Source organism: Petromyzon marinus, unplaced genomic scaffold (assembly GCF_048934315.1).
Source record: "Petromyzon marinus isolate PM22_M1 ecotype Great Lakes invasive population unplaced genomic scaffold, UKy_Petmar_22M1.pri1.0 PM_G_Scaffold_19, whole genome shotgun sequence".
Taxonomy (NCBI): domain Eukaryota; kingdom Metazoa; phylum Chordata; class Hyperoartia; order Petromyzontiformes; family Petromyzontidae; genus Petromyzon; species Petromyzon marinus.
In genome coordinates this window covers 2,075,979-2,095,672 of record NW_027422750.1, presented here as the reverse complement: position 1 = coordinate 2,095,672, position 19,694 = coordinate 2,075,979, and the positions used below count along the sequence as shown (strand labels likewise).

The 19,694-nt window shown below is 47.2% G+C and overlaps 1 protein-coding gene across 4 annotated transcripts; it reads left to right on the top strand.

The window, feature by feature from the left end:
* The first annotated feature begins 7,977 nt into the window (after positions 1-7,977).
* LOC142912108 (MAD2L1-binding protein-like) lies at positions 7,978-16,437 on the top strand. Of its 4 annotated transcripts, none has more exons than XM_076060422.1 (4): positions 7,983-8,083; positions 9,484-9,577; positions 11,004-11,316; positions 13,579-16,437. In XM_076060422.1, exons 3-4 carry the CDS (start codon positions 11,164-11,166, stop codon positions 14,119-14,121), a joined length of 696 nt encoding a protein of 231 aa, XP_075916537.1. In that variant the 5' UTR covers positions 7,983-8,083; positions 9,484-9,577; positions 11,004-11,163; the 3' UTR covers positions 14,122-16,437. The 4 variants fall into 4 exon arrangements, with proteins under 4 accessions (XP_075916536.1, XP_075916537.1, XP_075916539.1 ...); XM_076060424.1 differs by having other exon boundaries at positions 9,484-9,581; XM_076060423.1 differs by having other exon boundaries at positions 7,994-8,083; positions 9,489-9,577.
* Positions 16,438-19,694: the final 3,257 nt, after the last annotated feature.

Below are 19,694 nucleotides of genomic sequence, written 5' to 3'. Positions count from 1 at the left end.
CCACCACAAACATCACCATCACCAACATCACCACCACCACCAACAGCACCATCACCACCACCAACATCACCATCACCACCACCAACATCACCACCACCACCAACATCACCACCACTAACATCCCCACCACCACCATCACCACCAACATCACCACCACCACCAACATCACCACCACAAACATCACCATCACCAACATCACCACCACCAACAGCACCATCACCACCACCAACATCACCATCACCACCACCACCATCACCACCACCACCACCAACATCACCACCACTAACATCCCCACCACCACCATCACCACCACCACCAACATCACCAGCACCAACAGCACCATCACCACCACCATCACCACCACCAACATCACCACCACCAACAGCACCATCACCACCACCAACATCACCACCACCAACATCACCACCACCAACATCACCACCAACACCCCCACCACCACCAACATTACCACCACCATCACCACCACCAACATCACCACCAACATCCCCACCACCACCAACATCACCACCACCATCACCACCACCAACATCACCCCCACCAACATCACCACCAACATCCCCACCACCACCAACATCACCACCAACATCACCACCAACATCACCACCACCACCACCAACATCACCACCACCAACATCACCACCAACATCACCACCAACATCACCACCACCATCACCACCACCAACATCACCACCAACATCATCACCATCACCACCACCAACATCACCACCAACATCACCACCATCACCACCACCATCATCACCACCACCAACATCACCACCATCACCACCACCACCAACATCACCACCACCACCACCACCAACATCACCACCACAAACATCACCACCACCATCACCACCACCAACATCACCACCATCACCACCACCAACATCACCACCACCACCACCATCATCACCACAAACATCACCACCACCATCACTACCACCAACATCACCACCATCACCACCACCATCACCACCACCACCACCATCATCACCACCAACATCATCACCACCACCATCACCACCACCAACATCACCACCAACACCACCAACATCACCACCACCAACATCATCACCACCACCAACATCACCACCACCATCACCACCAACATCACCACCATCACCACCACCACCACCATCACCACCACCACCACCATCATCACCACCAACATCATCACCACCACCATCACCACCATCAAAGACAAACTAGAGAGATGCCCCCCCCCCCCACCGTACGAGCCCTGGAACGAGACCCTTGGGGGGCGAGCCGCTGTTCAGTCTCCAGCAGCAGCAGCAGCAGCCGCCGCGTGGTGCACGATGGGGTGACCAAGCGCCTGAGCGCGCGGCCGCCTTTGTCTCCCCAGCGAGCCCCAGGCGGCCCACATCGCCACCCTGGGCCGGGTGAGCAATCTAGCCGAGACCGGCGACACTCCCGGGGACCAGGCCTCACTACGGCACTTACCGGCGCAAAGCTCCGTAGGTGTCTGGGGGAGGGGGGGAGGGGTCTTGATGAGGTTACACATGAAACTATTTCCTAGTGCGGTGGTGGAAGAGGAGGTCGCTTATGTCTGACGTTCCGTGTCGCTGCCACGGACGGGTGACTTGCGCGCGTGCCTGTGATCACGTCAGAGGCCTTATCTTGACGCTTTCAGAAAACGTAGCGCGGATAGGCGATCACGTGGGGGCGAGCGAGGCTCAGATTCCGTAGATCTGATAAGCACTGCCCGTAGACTCAGCACTGCCCATCGACTCATCACTGCCCATTCACTAGGAGAAAACCCCAATAAGCTGAAATAGAAACAGAATAAACTTAGAGAGAAACCCGCGAAACGTAAAAAGCTATTGAATGCATGGCTGTGTGTGCTGCTTTGCATTGTCGTAGCTACGTATGCAGTCTGCAAGTTTTTTTTAATGTGGGCACGTGCAAATATTGTCTGGGTACATGAAAATATTTCTTTGAAAATGTGTCCTAGACAATAAATGTGTCCTAGACACTATATTTGTAAGTGTGTGAGTTAATAAAAGTAGAATTGAAACATAAGCACAATGTAGATTTGTATATTGTAGGGTAGAAATGTATTTATGATCTAATATAGGTTTAATACAATGTATATTCATCATAAAGGTTTTTGGGTTAGATCGCGTTATTTATAAATGTGTCGTAACCCTCCACCACCCGACACGGCCAATCAGCAAAAAAAAGTGTCACTATGACAAAAGACAAATAGTTCACTATTTTAGCCCACCGGTGTGTTGAAGAGTGAATCCACAACATTTACAGTTTGAGTACGACGTTTCGCTGGTAATTACATCCGCATCAACGGGCAATTCGCCAGAATGGTAAAGCCCTCACTTGCTCCCGGTTTTATATAGAGCAGCAGGGTGACGTCATCACTTAACTCATATCAGGGGCAGTGATTAGAGGCGGAGGGGGGTATTGTAATTATATAATCGATTGGTAATCAGTCAATGGTTTTGATTAGTAATGAGTTGTAGATTAGTAATTAGTTGTAATGTGTGTTATTGTGATTATATGCTACGTTAGTAATCCGTTAATTAGTATGTGTTTCCCCAATAAGGAATTGTAATATGTATGATTTAATAATACGCTTCCAAGCCGCACTAAGCCTGTAGCTGTCAGAGCGATTAAAATTATTTCTATTCCTCTCAATTTCAATGGATTTTCTAATTAGTCTTTGCCAGTAATAATTCGTTTTACACAACACTTCAACGTTATCAAAATCAATTGAGTGTCCTTGTTGACAAGCATGTTCTGCCACTGCCGACAGTTGTTTGAGATAATTTAATATTTCTTTGATGTTCTTTTAGTCTTATGCTGATGTTACGTCCCGTCTGTCTAATATAGCATCTGCCACATAAACAATTAATCCGATATACACCTTCTGTTGATAATTTAGGTAATGCGTCTTTAGTGCAAGATACTAGTTTTTGAATTTTGTGTACTGTACCAAATCTTACTGTAATGTTTTGTTTTTGCAAAACACGGGCTAATTTGTCAGCTACTCCTAAGATATATGGAATTTTTTATTGTTTTAACAATCTGGTCGCTTTCAGCAGTATTGCTTTGCGATCGTGATTTGGCATTCAGTGCTGTTAATTTGAGCATTATTGTAGTCATTCTGTCGTAGTGCGTCTTTAACGTGTTTAATCTCTCTCACTAGACTCTCACCATCAGACACTGTTTTAGCCCGATGTATGAGCGTCTTGATAAGAGAGGATTTCTGAGCTGGATGATGATGATGCGATTCTGCATTCAGATAGGCATCAGTGTGCGTTTGCTTTCTGTAAACGCTGTGTTATTTTACCGTTTAGGCCATGTCCAAGCGTCTTATCACGAGATCAAACCGGTCCGAGATTACGCCAACCTTGCTAATTGAAGGTGCGATATCTCAACACGTGTATGTGTGTGCATACATCAAGGCCGTAGCCATGGAGAAAAAAAATAATCTAAATTTTAAAACGAATTTCCTGCTTAAAAATATTTTTTAAAAATTCACTAACACTAGTGTGGATCTAAACGCGATTCCGTAGTTTCGATTCATTCCCCGACTCGTTCCATCAGAATCGATATTCACCTTCACCGTAAAAAAATTAGATTCTCTCCAATCTAAGAACGCATTGACAAACGATTCATAGAATCGATCATCGATGCCTACCGCCCTCTTTGTTGAACAGCGGCTAAATCGTATTGAGCTATAATTAGGAATCGAATCGGCTATGATGCGATCTGCGCAGCTTAGCCAATAGGAGCGCACGTTGCTCAGAGGCACCGTCCAATCGGAGGAGGCGATGGTTTGGGGTGGCTGGGTGCCACTTGGACCAATCAGGAGGGCTTCAGGTTGTTCCTTCCACCCGCAACACGACGTGCACCTAGCCTGGCACCGGCTTCACTGCTACACAGATACATCACTACAGCAGGTGTACCTAGCCTGGCACCGGCTTCACTGCTTCACTGCTACATCACTAAAGCAGGTGCACCTAGCCTGGCACCGGCTTCACTGCTACACGTATACATCACTAGTGTATAGTAATGTGTAGTGTATAGTAATGTATAGTGTGTAGTGTATAGTAATGTGTAGTGTAGTGTGTAGTGTATAGTAATGTGTAGTGTAGTGTGTAGTGTATAGTAATGGATAGTGTATAGTAATGTATAGTGTAGTGTGTAGTGTATAGTAATGTATAGTGTAGTGTATGGTAATGTGTAGTGTATAGTAATGTATAGTGTGTAGTGTATAGTAATGTATAGTGTAGTGTATAGTGTATGGTAATGTGTAGTGTATAGTAATGTATAGTGTAGTGTGTAGTGTATAGTAATGTATAGTGTATAGTAATGTATAGTGTAGTGTGTAGTGTATAGTAAGGTATAGTGTAGTGTGTAGTATATGGTAATGTATAGTGTAGTGTATATTAATGTATAGTGTAGTGTATAGTGTAGTGTGTAGTGTATAGTAATGTATAGTAATGGATAGTGTATAGTAATTTATAGTGTATAGTAATGCATAGTGTAGTGTGTAGTGTATATTAATGTATAGTGTAGTGTATAGTAATGTATAGTGTAGTGTGTAGTGTATAGTAATGTATAGTGTAGTGTGTAGTGTATAGTAATGTGTAGTGTATAGTAATGTATAGTGTAGTGTGTTGTGTAGTGTATAGTAATGTATAGTGTAGTGTGTAGTGTATATTAATGTATAGTGTAGTGTGTAGTGTATAGTAATGTGTAGTGTATAGTAATGTATAGTAATGGATAGTGTATAGTAATGTATAGTGTGTAGTGTATATTAATGTATAGTGTAGTGTGTAGTGTACAGTAATGTGTAGTGTATAGTAATGTATAGTGTACTGTGTAGTGTATAGTAATGTATAGTGTAGTGTGTAGTGTATAGTAATGTATAGTGTAGTGTGTAGTGTATAGTAATGTGTAGTGTATAGTAATGTATAGTGTAGTGTGTAATGTATGGTAATGTGTAGTGTATAGTAATGTATAGTGTAGTGTGTAGTGTATATTAATGTATAGTGTAGTGTGTAGTGTATAGTAATGTGTAGTGTATAGTAATGTATAGTAATGGATAGTGTATAGTAATGTATAGTGTGTAGTGTATATTAATGTATAGTGTAGTGTGTAGTGTACAGTAATGTGTAGTGTATAGTAATGTATAGTGTACTGTGTAGTGTATAGTAATGTATAGTGTAGTGTGTAGTGTATAGTAATGTGTAGTGTATAGTAATGTATAGTGTAGTGTATATTAATGTATAGTGTAGTGTATAGTAATGTATAGTGTAGTGTGTAGGGTATAGTAATGTATAGTGTAGTGTATAGTGTAGTGTGCCTGCCACTGTATATTTGGCGTTTGCGTGTCTCTCTCATCACCATGGTGGCTAGGAGATGTTGACTACCTCGCCTGGTCTACAGGACGTCGTGGGTTCGACCCCGACGCCTGCTGCTGCTGTATATTTGTGTCTCTCTCCCCATGGTCGGGTGGATTTTTCTAATCCACATTTAGAATCAACATCGATGACCCGTTTAGAGTATTTGACTGCCGCTATAAATGTCCACGTGATGATGATGATGACGACGCTTCGCCACTCAGTTGAGCTGTCGTCTGTGATGGTCGGGTCGCTTCTGAAAAAGTGGTACACAGCAGCTCAGTTGGCTGTACACAGGCGGCACCCTGGTACCACCCGGTGTGCCACCCGGTGTGCCACCAGTGTGCCACCAGTGTGCCACCCGGGTGCCATCAGTGTGCCACCCGGGTGCCACCAGTGTGCCACCAGTGTGCCACACTGGTACCACCCAGTGTGCCACCAGTGTGCCACCAGTGTGCCACCAGTGTACCACACTGGTACCACCCTGTGTGCCACCAGTGTGCCACCCGGGTGCTGCCCAGTGTGCCACCTGGGTGCTGCCCAGTGTGCCACCCGGGTACTGCTGCAGCACTGGACGGTGCGCTCCGCGATTGGTTTGTTATTTTCGCTGTTCAATGGTGGTGGGTTTTTTACATTTTATTTTTAACAACCTTGGACCTTATTGCTTTTTTTATATATTTGTAGTCACCAAATCATGGGGGTTTTGATAACAAAAAGGGATATGCACCGGGGGGCGTCCCATGCCTATCCCCAGAGTCACACGAGGACACGCTGCACAGCAATAACAAACAACCCCTCTAATGCCCGATGATGCTGGATGTAATTTCCAGTGAAACGTCGTATTAAAAAAAATGTGTAAATGTTGTGGATTCACTCTTCAACACACCGGTGGGCTAAAGTAGTGAGCTATTTTGTCTTTTGTCAACGTGACACTTTTTTTGCTGATTGGCCGTGTCGGGTGGTGGAGGGTTATGACACCCACCCATCATCCACTCACCCACTTACACACCCACTCACTCACTCACCCACTCACTCAGCCACTCACCCACTCACTCACCCACTCACTCAGCCACCCATCCACCCATTCACTCAGCCACCCCACCCACTCACTCACCCACCCACTCACTCACTTACCCACTCACTCACTCACCCACTCACTCAACCACTCACTCACTCAACCACTCACTCACTCAACCACCCACTCACTCACTCAACCACTCACTCAACCACTCACTCAACCACCCACTCACTTACTCATTCACCCATCATCCACTCACCCACCCACCCACTCACTCACCCACTCAACTACCCACCCACTCAATCATCCACTCATCCACGCAGCCACCCACTCACTCACCCACCCACTCACCCACCCACCCATTCACTCACCCACCCACTCAGTCACTCACCCACCCACCCACTCGCCCACCCATCCACCCACTCACCCACCCACCCAGTCACTCACCCACCTAGTCACTCACCCACCCACTCAGTCACTCACTCACCCACTCACTGACACCCACTCACTCACCCACTCACTCACCCACTCACTCAATCACTCACCCACTCAATCACCCACTCACTCATTCACCCACTCACACCCACTCACTCACCCACTCACTCACCCACTCATTCACCCACTCACTCACTCACGCTCACTCACCCACTCACTCACCCGTTCACTCACTCACCCACTCACGCTCACTCACCCACTCACTCATCCGTTCACTCACTCACCCACTCACTCACCCACTCATTCATTCACCCACTCACTCACGCTCACTCGCTCACTCACTCACGCTCACTCACTCACCCACTCACTCGCCCACTCACCGACCTCCACTCAGGAGCAGGCCGCGTGTGTCGGGGTAGAGTGTGGACACTCACAACCTCTCCCAAGGCACCTGGCCCGTGTGGAGAAGTAGGCTAAGTTTACCCACTAAGAGGGCCTCTCTTAAGAGTTCCTTCTGCTTGAGCAAATAACGTGGTGATGCTGCGCTGTCAGTGGTGCACAAATAGCAAAACGACTCACCACCGCACGAGTCAATAATAGTGATTTCTCATGGTAAAAACAATGCACGTGACAGGTGGTTACGCCAATGGTCTCTCTTCATAGCACTTCGTTGTGATTGAAGCTTCCGGTCAAAGTCTCCTCCGCCAGCCATGAGTGGTCTGAGCAAGCAATTGCAGGGGCTGCGCCTCTACACACACACACACAGATCCCCCGTGTAGCCCTGACAGACTACCGGGGGTATTGTTAGCGAGCGCCTATTAAGGCCGACACGGCACACCGTGGCCAACGCCACGCGCCCGTCCGCCTTTGTCTCCCCAATCGCGACGTTTACTACGCACAGGCACCCAGGGTGCTCATTTGAGGCCGAGTCGACCCAGGGGAGTCCCAGGACCGGTTCAGAATAATCGTCACTGACGGTGTTGTCCGTGAGCGGGAATCGAACTCGGGTGGGCCGGGGTCGTGGAGTGACTCGCTGACCACCGCTCCTCCCCCCCACCCACCCACTCACGCGCACGCGCGCGCATTCTGCACGAGGCGGCCACTGATTGGTCCCCCCAAGAGGGGGCCGTCCTCAAGGCCACTCCCCCACCCCCCCACGTGGTCCTGTAGACCACGTGACACGCCTCGAGGGCCTTCACTCCGTCAGTAGCACTCGGCAACGCTGGTAAGCGCCGCAACACTTTTATACATTTATTATTAACTTATATTTATTATTAACTTTTATTTATTAACTTATATTTCTTATTAACTTATATTTATCATTAACTTATATTTATTAACTTATATACATTTATTATTAACTTGTATACATTTAAAATGAACTCTACATCACTGACATCGATTAAACAACACTCGGTGATTGGTGACTGCGGCTGCCTTAGAGAGCCCGAGGTGTTATCGTCGATTGTTTAATGATATAAACAAAAACTTTGTAATAATTAAGGTCTAAAATGTTAAAAGTTACAAGTGTAGGGGACTGTGTCCAATGAACGTCTTGCGAGCTTTTAGACGTTAACTTTGCCGTTGGGGGTTTTCCCGCCTTTTTTGCGCGGGGAAATCAAATGGGCGTAACAAGATGTGGTTATTAACAATAATTATTACAGTACTACTAATACTGTATTCATCGCTTCTTTTATCGATCCAAATCGGAATGACATCGACGCGACCGAGTTGGAAGGTGGCTTTAGAGCGTTTTGGTGAGAAAAGTGCGATGTTATGTAATAGTCGATAACGCCTTGTTAATAATACCAACAACAACAACGTACAGTGGTACCTCGGTACGCGTCGTTAAATCGTTCCAGAAGGTAGGAGGACTTATACCCAAAATGACGAACACCAAACGCAATTTTTCCCCATAAGAAATAAAGTGAAAGGAAATAATCCGTTCCAGAGTGTAAGAAATTATATTTTATATGGCATATTATACATTAGTGGAGTTGTATAATATAATGTAGACTCTACTTTTGATTTAAAGCTTTCGTGACTGCAGTAATTCATATTCTTAGCTCTTTCGGTAAAGTCACGTTGAAGGGAAACAATATATATAAAACAATATAGTTTTATATATTTTATTGTTTCCCTTCAACGTGACTTTACCGAAAGAGCTAAGAATATAGACTCTACTTATTACTAAAATGCATACATACATTAAAATAAATGCATAAATTGAAATAAAAATAAAATTTAACGTCACTTTACCTCGCTGAGAGGAGTTGATAGCCTACGAGGATGGTGGTGAGGGGGAGGAGCAGGAGGAGATGTTATTCTTTGGAAGGAGATTCCCCTTCCATTAAAACTTCAGCAAGCTGAAATTCTGAGGGTTTTTTTCTCTTTTCTGTCATTTTTCTTGACTTGGACCTGGTTGAAGCTCACCAGGTTTGAGTTGTACTAAAAACCTGTCCATTGACGTTTGTTTTTGCCTTCTTCTAAGAACGTTCCTGAAGTGTGACATTGTCTGGTCATTCCACACAATACTCTTACGGCCTTGTTAGAGCTTTATTGGGGTGGTATTTTTCTTGCAAAACTTTGGACTGCCATGCATTTTGCACACATTTGTTTAATAAGTGAAGTAGGGGCTTCCTCTATCTCCTCCTCGCCTGAAGAGAGTGCATCCATCTTCACCTGGTGTTCCTCCCTCTCAAGCTGCCGCAGCTCCTCAGTGGGTACAGCTCTTCCTTGTGCCCCTCCACTAACTCCTCCACATCATCATCACCATTCACCTCCAGGCCCATGGACCTGCCCAGAGAGACAATATCCTCCACAATAGGCACAGCCTCAAAGCCCTCAAAGTCCCTTTCAGTTACGGCTTCTGGCCACAAATTCCTCCAGGCAGAGTTTTTTTACTTGCTTCCTGCCAGGTTTTTGTGTATAAGAGTTATATATATTCTTAGCTCTTTCAGTAAAGTCACGTTGAAGGGAAACAATAAAATATATATAAAACAATAAAAATTCTCACGACGTTTCGACCATAACACAAACGGTCGTCATCAGGTGCGTCGGTTTGCATTAATGTATTTATTTTTAACGGTGTATTTATTTATATAAAACGTCAGCGCCACGCGCAGCGATTTGGCAGTTTATTTAGTGGAGCCACAGCTTGGCTCTGTTCTGAAAAGAGGAGGGGGGAGACGAAAAATTAATGTATGCTGTCTGAAAACCACTGTAAGCGTGAACAATCAATTAAGACCTGAAATGGCTTAGCAATCATTGGAAAGATTTGATTAACTATTTCAGGTCTTAATTGATTGTTCACGCTTACAGTGGCTTTCAGACAGCATACATTAATTTTTCGTTTCCCCCCTCCTCTTTTCAGAACATAGATGGACTAGTCCTTCTAAATAAACTGCCAAATCACTGCGCGTGGCGCTGACGGTTTTTTATAAGTAAATAAATACACCGTTTAAAATAAATTAATGCAAACCGACGCACCTGATGACGACCGTTTGTATTATGGTCGAAACGTCGTGAGAATTTTTATTGTTTTATATATTTTTTATTATTTTATTGTTTCCCTTCAACGTGACTTTACCGAAAGAGCTAAGAATATGAATTACTGCAGTCACGAAAGCTTTAAATAAAAATTCCCCCTTACCTCTCCACGCAACGCCTCTCACCACCCCCCTCAAACCCCCCCAACCAACCCCTCCCCTCACCACCCCCCTAAAACCCCCCCAACCAACCCCTCCCCTCACCAAACCCCTCACCAAACCCCTCCCCTCACCAAACCCCCCTAACCAACCCCTCCCCTCACCAAACCCCTCCCCTCACCAAACCCCTCCCCTCACCAAACCCCTCCCCTCACCAAACCCCTCCCTCACCAAACCCCTCCCCTCACCAAACCCCTCAAACCCCCCTAACCAACCCCTCCCCTCACCAAACCCCTCCCCTCACCAAACCCCTCCCTCACCAAACCCCTCCCCTCACCAAACCCCCCTAACCAACCCCTCCCCTCACTAAACCCCTCCCTCACCAAAACCCTCCCCTCACCAAACCCCTCACCAAACCCCTCCCTCACCAAACCCCTCACCAAACCCCTCACCTAAGCCGCGCCCCTTCTTCCCGTCGTGCCCTTTTCCGGTGGGTAGGCCACGTGACGCCGTTTTGAACTGTTCAGTTTATTAACTGGGAGACGACTAACGGGCCAGCGGAGCCGGGCGAGCGAGGGGAGTGAGAAGAAGAGGAAGAAGAGGAGGAGGAAGGAGAGGAGGAGAGAGGAGGAGGAAGGAGAGGAGAGTGGCGGCGGCGATGTCGGCGCGGCGCTGCGAGGTGACGGTGCGCGGCGCCGTGAGCCAGCGGAGCCTTGGCGCCCTGGTCTGGGAGATCTTCGCTCACGCCCTGTACCAGCGCGGCCAGCTGCCGCTTCCCTACCCGCAGCTGCTGCACTTCCACAGCCACCTGGTGAGGGGAGTGGTGAGGTGGGGGTGGAGTGTTCAGGGGTGGAGTGTTCAGGGGCGGAGTGTGCAGGGTGGAGTGTGCAGGGTGGAGTGTGCAGGGTGGAGTGTTCAGGGGTGGAGTGTTCAGGGTGGAGTGTTCAGGGGTGGAGTGTGCAGGGTGGAGTGTTCAGGGGTGGAGTCTGCAGGGGTGGAGTGTTCAGGGGTGGAGTGTTCAGGGGTGGAGTCTGCAGGTGGAGTGTGCAGGGTGGAGTGTTCAGGGGTGGAGTGTGCAGGGGTGGGGTGTTCAGGGGTGGAGTGTTCAGGGGTGGAGTGTTCAGGGGTGGAGTGTGCAGGGTGGAGTGTTCAGGGGTGGAGTTTTCAGGAGTGGAGTGTTCAGGGGTGGAGTGTTCAGGGGTGGAATGTGCAGGGTGGAGTGTTCAGGGGTGGAGTGTTCAGGGGTGGAGTGTGCAGGGGTGGAGTGTTCAGGGGTGGAGTGTGCAGGGGTGGAGTGTTCAGGGGTGGAGTGTTCAGGGGTGGAATGTTCAGGGGTGGAGTGTGCAGGGTGGAGTGTTCAGGGGTGGAGTGTGCAGGGTGGAGTGTTCAGGGGTGGAGTCTGCAGGGTGGAGTGTTCAGGGGTGGAGTCTGCAGGGTGGAGTGTTCAGGGGTGGAGTCTGCAGGGGTGGAGTCTGCAGGGGTGGAGTGTTCAGGGGTGGAGTGTGCAGGGTGGAGTGTTCAGGGGTGGAGTCTGCAGGGTGGAGTGTTCAGGGGTGGAGTCTGCAGGGGTGGAGTCTGCAGGGGTGGAGTGTTCAGGGGTGGAGTGTTCAGGGGTGGAGTGTGCAGGGTGGCGTGTTCAGGGGTGGAGTGTGCAGGGGTGGAGTGTTCAGGGGTGGAGTGTGCAGGGGTGGAGTGTTCAGGGGTGGAGTGTGCAGGGGTGGCGTGTTCAGGGGTGGAGTGTGCAGGGGTGGAGTGTTCAGGGGTGGAGTGTGCAGGGGTGGCGTGTTCAGGGGTGGAGTGTGCAGGGGTGGAGTGTGCAGGGGTGGAGTGTGCAGGGGTGTAGGCTTTGAGGGTTCAGCAATTTGGGTTTCGGTGTGTGGGCGCAAGGTCACCGATTGGTTTAGACCTGACCCCGGGTCGTGTGTGGAGGCGGAGCGGCTGTGGACGCGAAGGGTGGACACGAGCGGGCGACATTCGACATGAAATTAAGGTTTTAATAATTTCGGTGATGTTTAAACAGTAATAGAAATCTCCATATATATAAAAGGCAAAGTTGTGATTGTGTGTCTGTTCGAAATGTTTAGCGTACTTCCCGACATGCAACAAACTGGAAATTTGCCATGTGGGTACTTTCCAGACTGTACACTATGCAAAAATTATAAAAATACACTTTCTTATTTTTGGGAGGGGGGTTGGGGAGCTCAATGCATTTATTTTTTGCACGGCAAGTGAGCTGTGATTTCAGTTCTGTCACGTGACCCGCGCATGTGGAAGCGTAACGCATTGTAGTGTAGTGGTTAGCGCGCCGCGCTACAAACCCGGCGACCCGAGTTCGATTCCCGCTCACGGCCACCACGATTATTTGAACCGGTCCTGGGCCTCCCCTAGGTCGACTCAAACGAGTAACTGGTGTGGTGTGTGAACATCGCCACTGGGGAGACAAAGACGGCCGGGCGTCCCGGGCGAAGCCAGGTAGTCAAGCTAGTGAGATTATAAAAAGTAAAGATACATTTTATCATTATGGCCGGTGTCCTTCACGTGTTAGATGACGCTGTACCCATGGAGTACAGTCGCTGAACTACAGCATCTCTTAAGGACTCGTAAATGGGGCGATGGTGGCGAGGTGGCAGTTAAATGTTGGATGTGGTGATAGTCGATGTTGCTGCTGATGTTAAATGTGATGGTGGAGGTGAATGTGATGATGGATAATATGTGCCGGATATAGTGGTGGTGATAGTATGGTGTGACAGGTGACTGTTGCGATGTTTGTAGTAGAGGCCGACCGAAAACGAAACCAGACTGAAAGTTAAAAATTTACTTTCGGCCGAAACCAAAACTATGCCGAAAGAGGCCATTTGCCAACTTTCGGCGCCCAAACCGAATTTCGGTCGGCCTCTAGTTTGTGGTGACGGTGATGGTAGAGGTGGATATATTGACGTGGGACACAACGTAATAATGCTGGACGTGATGTTTATAATATCTGCAATTGCATCTCAGGGCAGCAGTTCTGTTGGTGGCTGAAGACCGTGGCTTTCGTCCTGGTGTGAATGCCTCCCTCCCCTCTTCCCTGCAGGCAGAGGTGCCCCCCAGGTTAAGGCAAGAAGCACGCATGCTGACGGCCCTGCACGAGCTGAGCGGCCACCTGGAGACGCTCTTCTCCCTGTCGCACGTGCCCCGGGTCCTCATCCTGCTAGGGCCGAGCCCCATGTCGCCGCTTGAGCTCTACGAGCTGGACTTCCACGAGCTGGCGCTGGGAGGCAGCGGTGATTCACTGTGCCACGCTCGCTACAGCCGCCACGTGTTTCACTCACTCTTCGTGCAGAATGTGTTTGGCGAGCCGCGCGCTCTGCCTGTCACCTCGGCCACACTGCTGCTGTGGGCGCACAGGGACTGCGGCGTCGACTGGTTCAAGCCCAAGCTCAACTACAAGCCGCCCAACCGCGGGAGGAGGGTCGTCGTCGCGTTTAGCAACAGCCTGGAGGAGCCGCTGGGCACGGCCCTCGGCCAGCCATGCGAGGACGACTGCGTGTGGTTCCAGGCCCCTGTGGCCATCAAGGGCGTCCTGGACAGTGGGTCAGGCCAGGGTTTAGAGGGGCTGATGGATGGGACCAGCTAGGCCAAAATTCTAGGGATGCTGCAAATTTTAATATTACTTATTTCAATATTATATCTGAATCTCCTTCCTTATGGTCAATCAAGGCCAACTATTAAAAATTCTGCCGTAAACGTATTCATCCATTAAATTGCCTAGTCTCACGTTTATATTTGGGGCAGTGCGAATTCACGCGCTACGTGGTTTTAATTTCGGAGCCGCAGTTGCACACAGGAGAGTCTCTGATTCGCAACTTGTGCAACTCGCGTGCTTCGTGTGGGTCCGGGTATGTGCTGCCCCGTTCCCATGGCAGTTGGAAGCCAGGGAAGTCGAGCTGGAATATAGTGCTTGCAAGGGTGTCCAGGGTATGGGGACACTTTAGTACATTGTACGATTCAAGGTCTGCAATAACACAATTTTTTTTGTTCCTGGGTAGTGAGTGTTATTTCCTAATTGCTTATGCCTCAAAAGTACAGAAAATGGCTATTATTCCCCACAAACTTTGCTTTTGTGACCAGGAGAATGATATTTAGAAATTATCCTATTTTCCAGAACATTCCAGATAGATTCAGTGCTGAGTAAACTTGTAGTAACTTCTAGAACATTCTGGAACTTTCCAGTAATATAAATAATAGTATAAATACAGGGGCCTTAAGCCCACCAGTTCAGTTTAGTTCCAGCTGCCTAAGTGGATACATATCTGCATTTTTCTGAGATGGCATCAAGAGGCTGCAAGCATCCGGCAGACGCATTTTGCCATATCTGCGGCCAATTTATCAAGACAAGAGCGAAAAAGTACTCTGTGGAAGCATTACATATACATACACAGATACTCAGCTATTGTGAAAGCCTGGTGGGCCGTTTGCCCATTTCTCCACTAACAAAATTATAAGAGGCTTGCAGAAGTCTAAAGAGTTAAGAAATTGGGGAGTAAATATTTGATATAAAAGGTTCCCGAAAATTGTCGACCCCCCCCCTCAAAAGCAAAGTATGTGCTTTGGTAACAAAGTTTGTGTGGAATAATATCCATTTTCTCTACTTTATAGGCATAAGCAATTACGAAATAACACTATCCATTTCCAAAATAACATCACATTGTGATAATCTATACTGATTATGGTTTTTAAAATGTTATTTCCTGATTAATTTGTGAGATAAACTTTGTCATAAAAGTTGTCAATTTGTAGCCGTTACCCACAACATTGGTGCTTTGCAAAATGTCATGCAGAGTAATTGAACAGTGCTGGTTTTCATGATAATGTTAATAGTTCATTTATTTAATAGTTTTTGTTTTCATTTTACCGAAAGCATATACATGGTGAATGTTATATGTTGAAAAGTTTTAATGTTTGCAAGACTCATAGGCTAATGCTGGATGAACTGCAGTGGAAAGAGTTTACCGGTCTTTATTGGCACTGGAAGCCATCAAGGGTATAAAGACTGTCAAGGCAGCAGGCATTCGGACATCTGCACTGAACAGTTAAAGAATGTTGCACTAAAAACAAGGGATTGGCTCTTGAGAATGTTAAATTTCTGTGCTCATACCCAAGACACGGAAGACTTGTCACGTTTCCAAAGCCAGGAAAAGACCCATCTGACCCTAAGAGCGTCTGACCAATGGCCTTGTTCTGCTACCTCTTCAAACTTTTTGAGAGACTTATCTTGAAGCAGCAATCACCTATACTGGAGGAACAACTCTTTCCAGAACAATCTGATTTCCAGCCGCGCAAGTCCTGCACTGGCCAAGTGCTAAACCTCACCCAGTACATAAGAGACGGTTTCAAGAACAACCAAATTACTGGTGTCGCCTTGGTCAACCTATCAGCAGCATATGCCACTTGTTAACCAGATAATTCTCCTTTCAAAGATCTACAGCCTGACAAAGTACCACCACCGAGTCGGAATAATTCTGTCACTGATTGAATTATTGGAGCAAAATGCAGTGGAATGGACTACCACAAGGAAGTGTTCTGATACCCCTCAAGATCTACACAAAGATCAAACTTTCTACCCACATACAGCTTCATCTATGCCGATAACCTGATAATTGCAACGCAAGCAGGAGACTTCGCCAAAATTGAGCACACCCTGACACCAACCAGCTCCGGCAAAACCCAAGCAAGACAGGTCGGTCATAACGGTGATGTAAAAAAAACGTAAAAGGTCACCGAGAATGACATTCCCCTGACTCGCAGCACCAACTTCATCTACCTTGGAGTGACCCTGGACCGCACACACTCCTTCAAGACCCACGTGTTGTACATGATAGTATACCGTGTGAGGCTATGCAAGGGATAGGTGCCAAATTTGTGGAAGGTGAATAAATGTTTTGACACTGAATCATCTAGAATCCCCCTACAAATCAAACGCATTGTTGAGGAAATGCTGTTAGCAAGCACCTATTACGGGGTTCGCGGCGAAACCAGGGGGTGGTGGAGCCAGCACCATGCTCGGCCACCTTTGTCTCCCCAGTGCTGATGTGTTCGCATCGTGCGGGGTGCTCATTAACTTTTGCAGTGAATGAGTATTTTACTGAATACTTTCAAGTAAGCTCTTATACAGTACGAATTGGAAACGGCAATAACGAATCTCGACGTTTCAGCTACTTTGCCTGCAAGAAATTACGAGAGAACATAAAACATGCAAAATCAACGTATGTTAAATCCACAGACCATGCTCAATCCCTGGTGTGTGTTAAATCCACAGACCATGCCCAACCCATAGCGTGTGTTAAATCCACAGACCATGCCCAACCCATAGCGTGTGTTAAATCCACAGACCATACTCAATCCCTGGTGTGTGTTAAATCCACAGACCTGTGTTAAATCCACAGACCATGCCCAACCCATAGCATGTGTTAAACTCACAGACCATGCCCAACCCATAGCGTGTGTTAAATCCACAGACCATGCCCAACCCATAGCGTGTGTTAAATCCACAGACCATACTCAATCCCTGGTGTGTGTTAAATTTTAGTATTTGGGTGCTACAAATTTCCACATACACTGCTTCGTTGAGCTATCAGTTATGTCCAGATGGCTTTTGAAAAAGAGCTATATAACTCAGCAGGCCTTACCTGGTAGAATAAAACATAGTTTTAAATCGTGTTTTTACAGTCGCTGCTAAACCCAAACATATTACATCTACAGACCATACCCACCCTACAGCCTGTGTTCAAACCACAGACCATGCTCAACCGATGAAGTGTGTTCAATCCACAGACCATGGTTAACCCATGCAGTGTGATCAATCCACAGACCATGCACAACCCTTAGCGTGTGTTAAATCCACAGACCATGCCCAACCCATAGCGTGTGTTAAATCCACAGACCATGTCCAATCCATTGCGTGTGTTAAATCCACAGACCTGTGTTCAATCCACCGACCATGATCAACCCATAGCGTGTGTTAAATCCACAGACCATGCCCAACCCATAGCGTGTGTTAAATCCATAGACCATGTCCAATCCATAGCGTGTGTTAAATCTACAGACCTGTGTTCAATCCACAGACCATGCCCAACCCATAGCGTGTGTTAAATCCACAGACCATGTCCAATCCATTGCGTGTGTTAAATCCACAGACCTGTGTTCAATCCACCGACCATGATCAACCCATATCGTGTGTTAAATCCATAGACCATGTCCAATCCATAGCGTGTGTTAAATCTACAGACCTGTGTTCAATCCACAGACCATGCCCAACCCATAGCGTGTGTTAAATCCACAGACCATGTCCAATCCATAGCGTGTGTTAAATCTACAGACCTGTGTTAAATCCACAGACCATACCCAAACCATAGCGTGTGTTAAATTTATAGACCATGTCCAATCCATAGCGTGTTAAATCTACAGACCTGTGTTCAATCCACAGACCATGCCCAACCCATAGCATGTGTTAAATCCACAGACCATACCCAAACCATAGCGTTTGTTAAATCCACAGACAATGCCCAACCCATAGCGTGTGTTAAATCAACAGACCATACCCAAACCATAGCGTTTGTTAAATCCACAGACCATGCCCAACCCATAGCGTTTGTTAAATCCACAGACCATGCCCAACCCACAGCGTGTGTTAAATCCACAGACCATACCCAAACCATAGCGTGTGTTAAATCCACAGACCATGTCCAATCCATAGCGTGTGTTAAATCCACCGACCTGTGTTCAATCCGCCGACCATGCCCAACCCATAGCGTGTGTTAAATCCACAGACCATACCCAACCCATAGCGTGTGTTAAATCCACAGACCATACCCAACCCACAGCGTGTGTTAAATCCACAGACCATACCCAACCCATAGTGTGTGTAAAAATCCACAGACCATACCCAACCCATAGCGTGTGTTAAATCCACAGACCATGCCCAACCCATAACGTGTGTTAAATTCACAGACCATGCCCAACCCATACCGTGTGTTAAATCCACCGACCATGCCCAACCCATAGCGTGTGTTAAATCTACAGACCATACTCAATCCCTGGTGTGTGTTAAATTTTAGTATTTGGGTGCTATAAATTTCCACATACACCGCTTCGTTGAGCTATCAGTTATGTCCAGATGGCTTTTGAAAAAGCTATATAACTCAGCAGGCCTTACCTGGTAGAATAAAACATAGTTTTAAATCGTGTTTTTACAGTCGCTGCTAAACCCAAAGCATATTACATCTACAGACCATACCCACCCTACAGCCTGTGTTCACACCACAGACCATGCTCAACCCATGAAGTGTGTTCAATCCACAGACCATGGTTAACCCATGCAGTGTGTTCAATCCACAGACCATGCACAACCCTTAGCGTGTGTTAAATCCACAGACCATGCCTAACCCATAGCGTGTGTTAAATCCACAGACCATGTCCAATCCATTGCGTGTGTTAAATCCACAGACCTGTGTCCAATCCACCGACCATGATCAACCCATAGCGTGCTTTAAATCCACAGACCATGTCCAATCCATAGCGTGTGTTAAATCTACAGAACTGTGTTCAATCCACAGACCATGCCCAACCCATAGCGTGTGTTAAAACCACAGACCATGTCCAATCCATAGCGTGTGTTAAATCTACAGACCTGTGTTAAATCCACAGACCATACCCAAACCATAGCGTGTGTTAAATTTATAGACCATGTCCAATCCATAGCGTGTTAAATCTACAGACCTGTGTTCAATCCACAGACCATGCCCAACCCATAGCATGTGTTAAATCCACAGACCATACCCAAACCATAGCGTTTGTTAAATCCACAGACCATGCCCAACCCATAGCGTGTGTTAAATCCACAGACCATACCCAAACCATAGCGTTTGTTAAATCCACAGACCATGCCCAACCCATAGCGTGTGTTAAATCAACAGACCATACCCAAACCATAGCGTTTGTTAAATCCACAGACCATGCCCAACCCATAGCGTTTGTTAAATCCACAGACCATGCCCAACCCACAGCGTGTGTTAAATCCACAGACCATACCCAAACCATAGCGTGTGTTAAATCCACAGACCATGTCCAATCCATAGCGTGTGTTAAATCCACCGACCTGTGTTCAATCCGCCGACCATGCCCAACCCATAGCGTGTGTTAAATCCACAG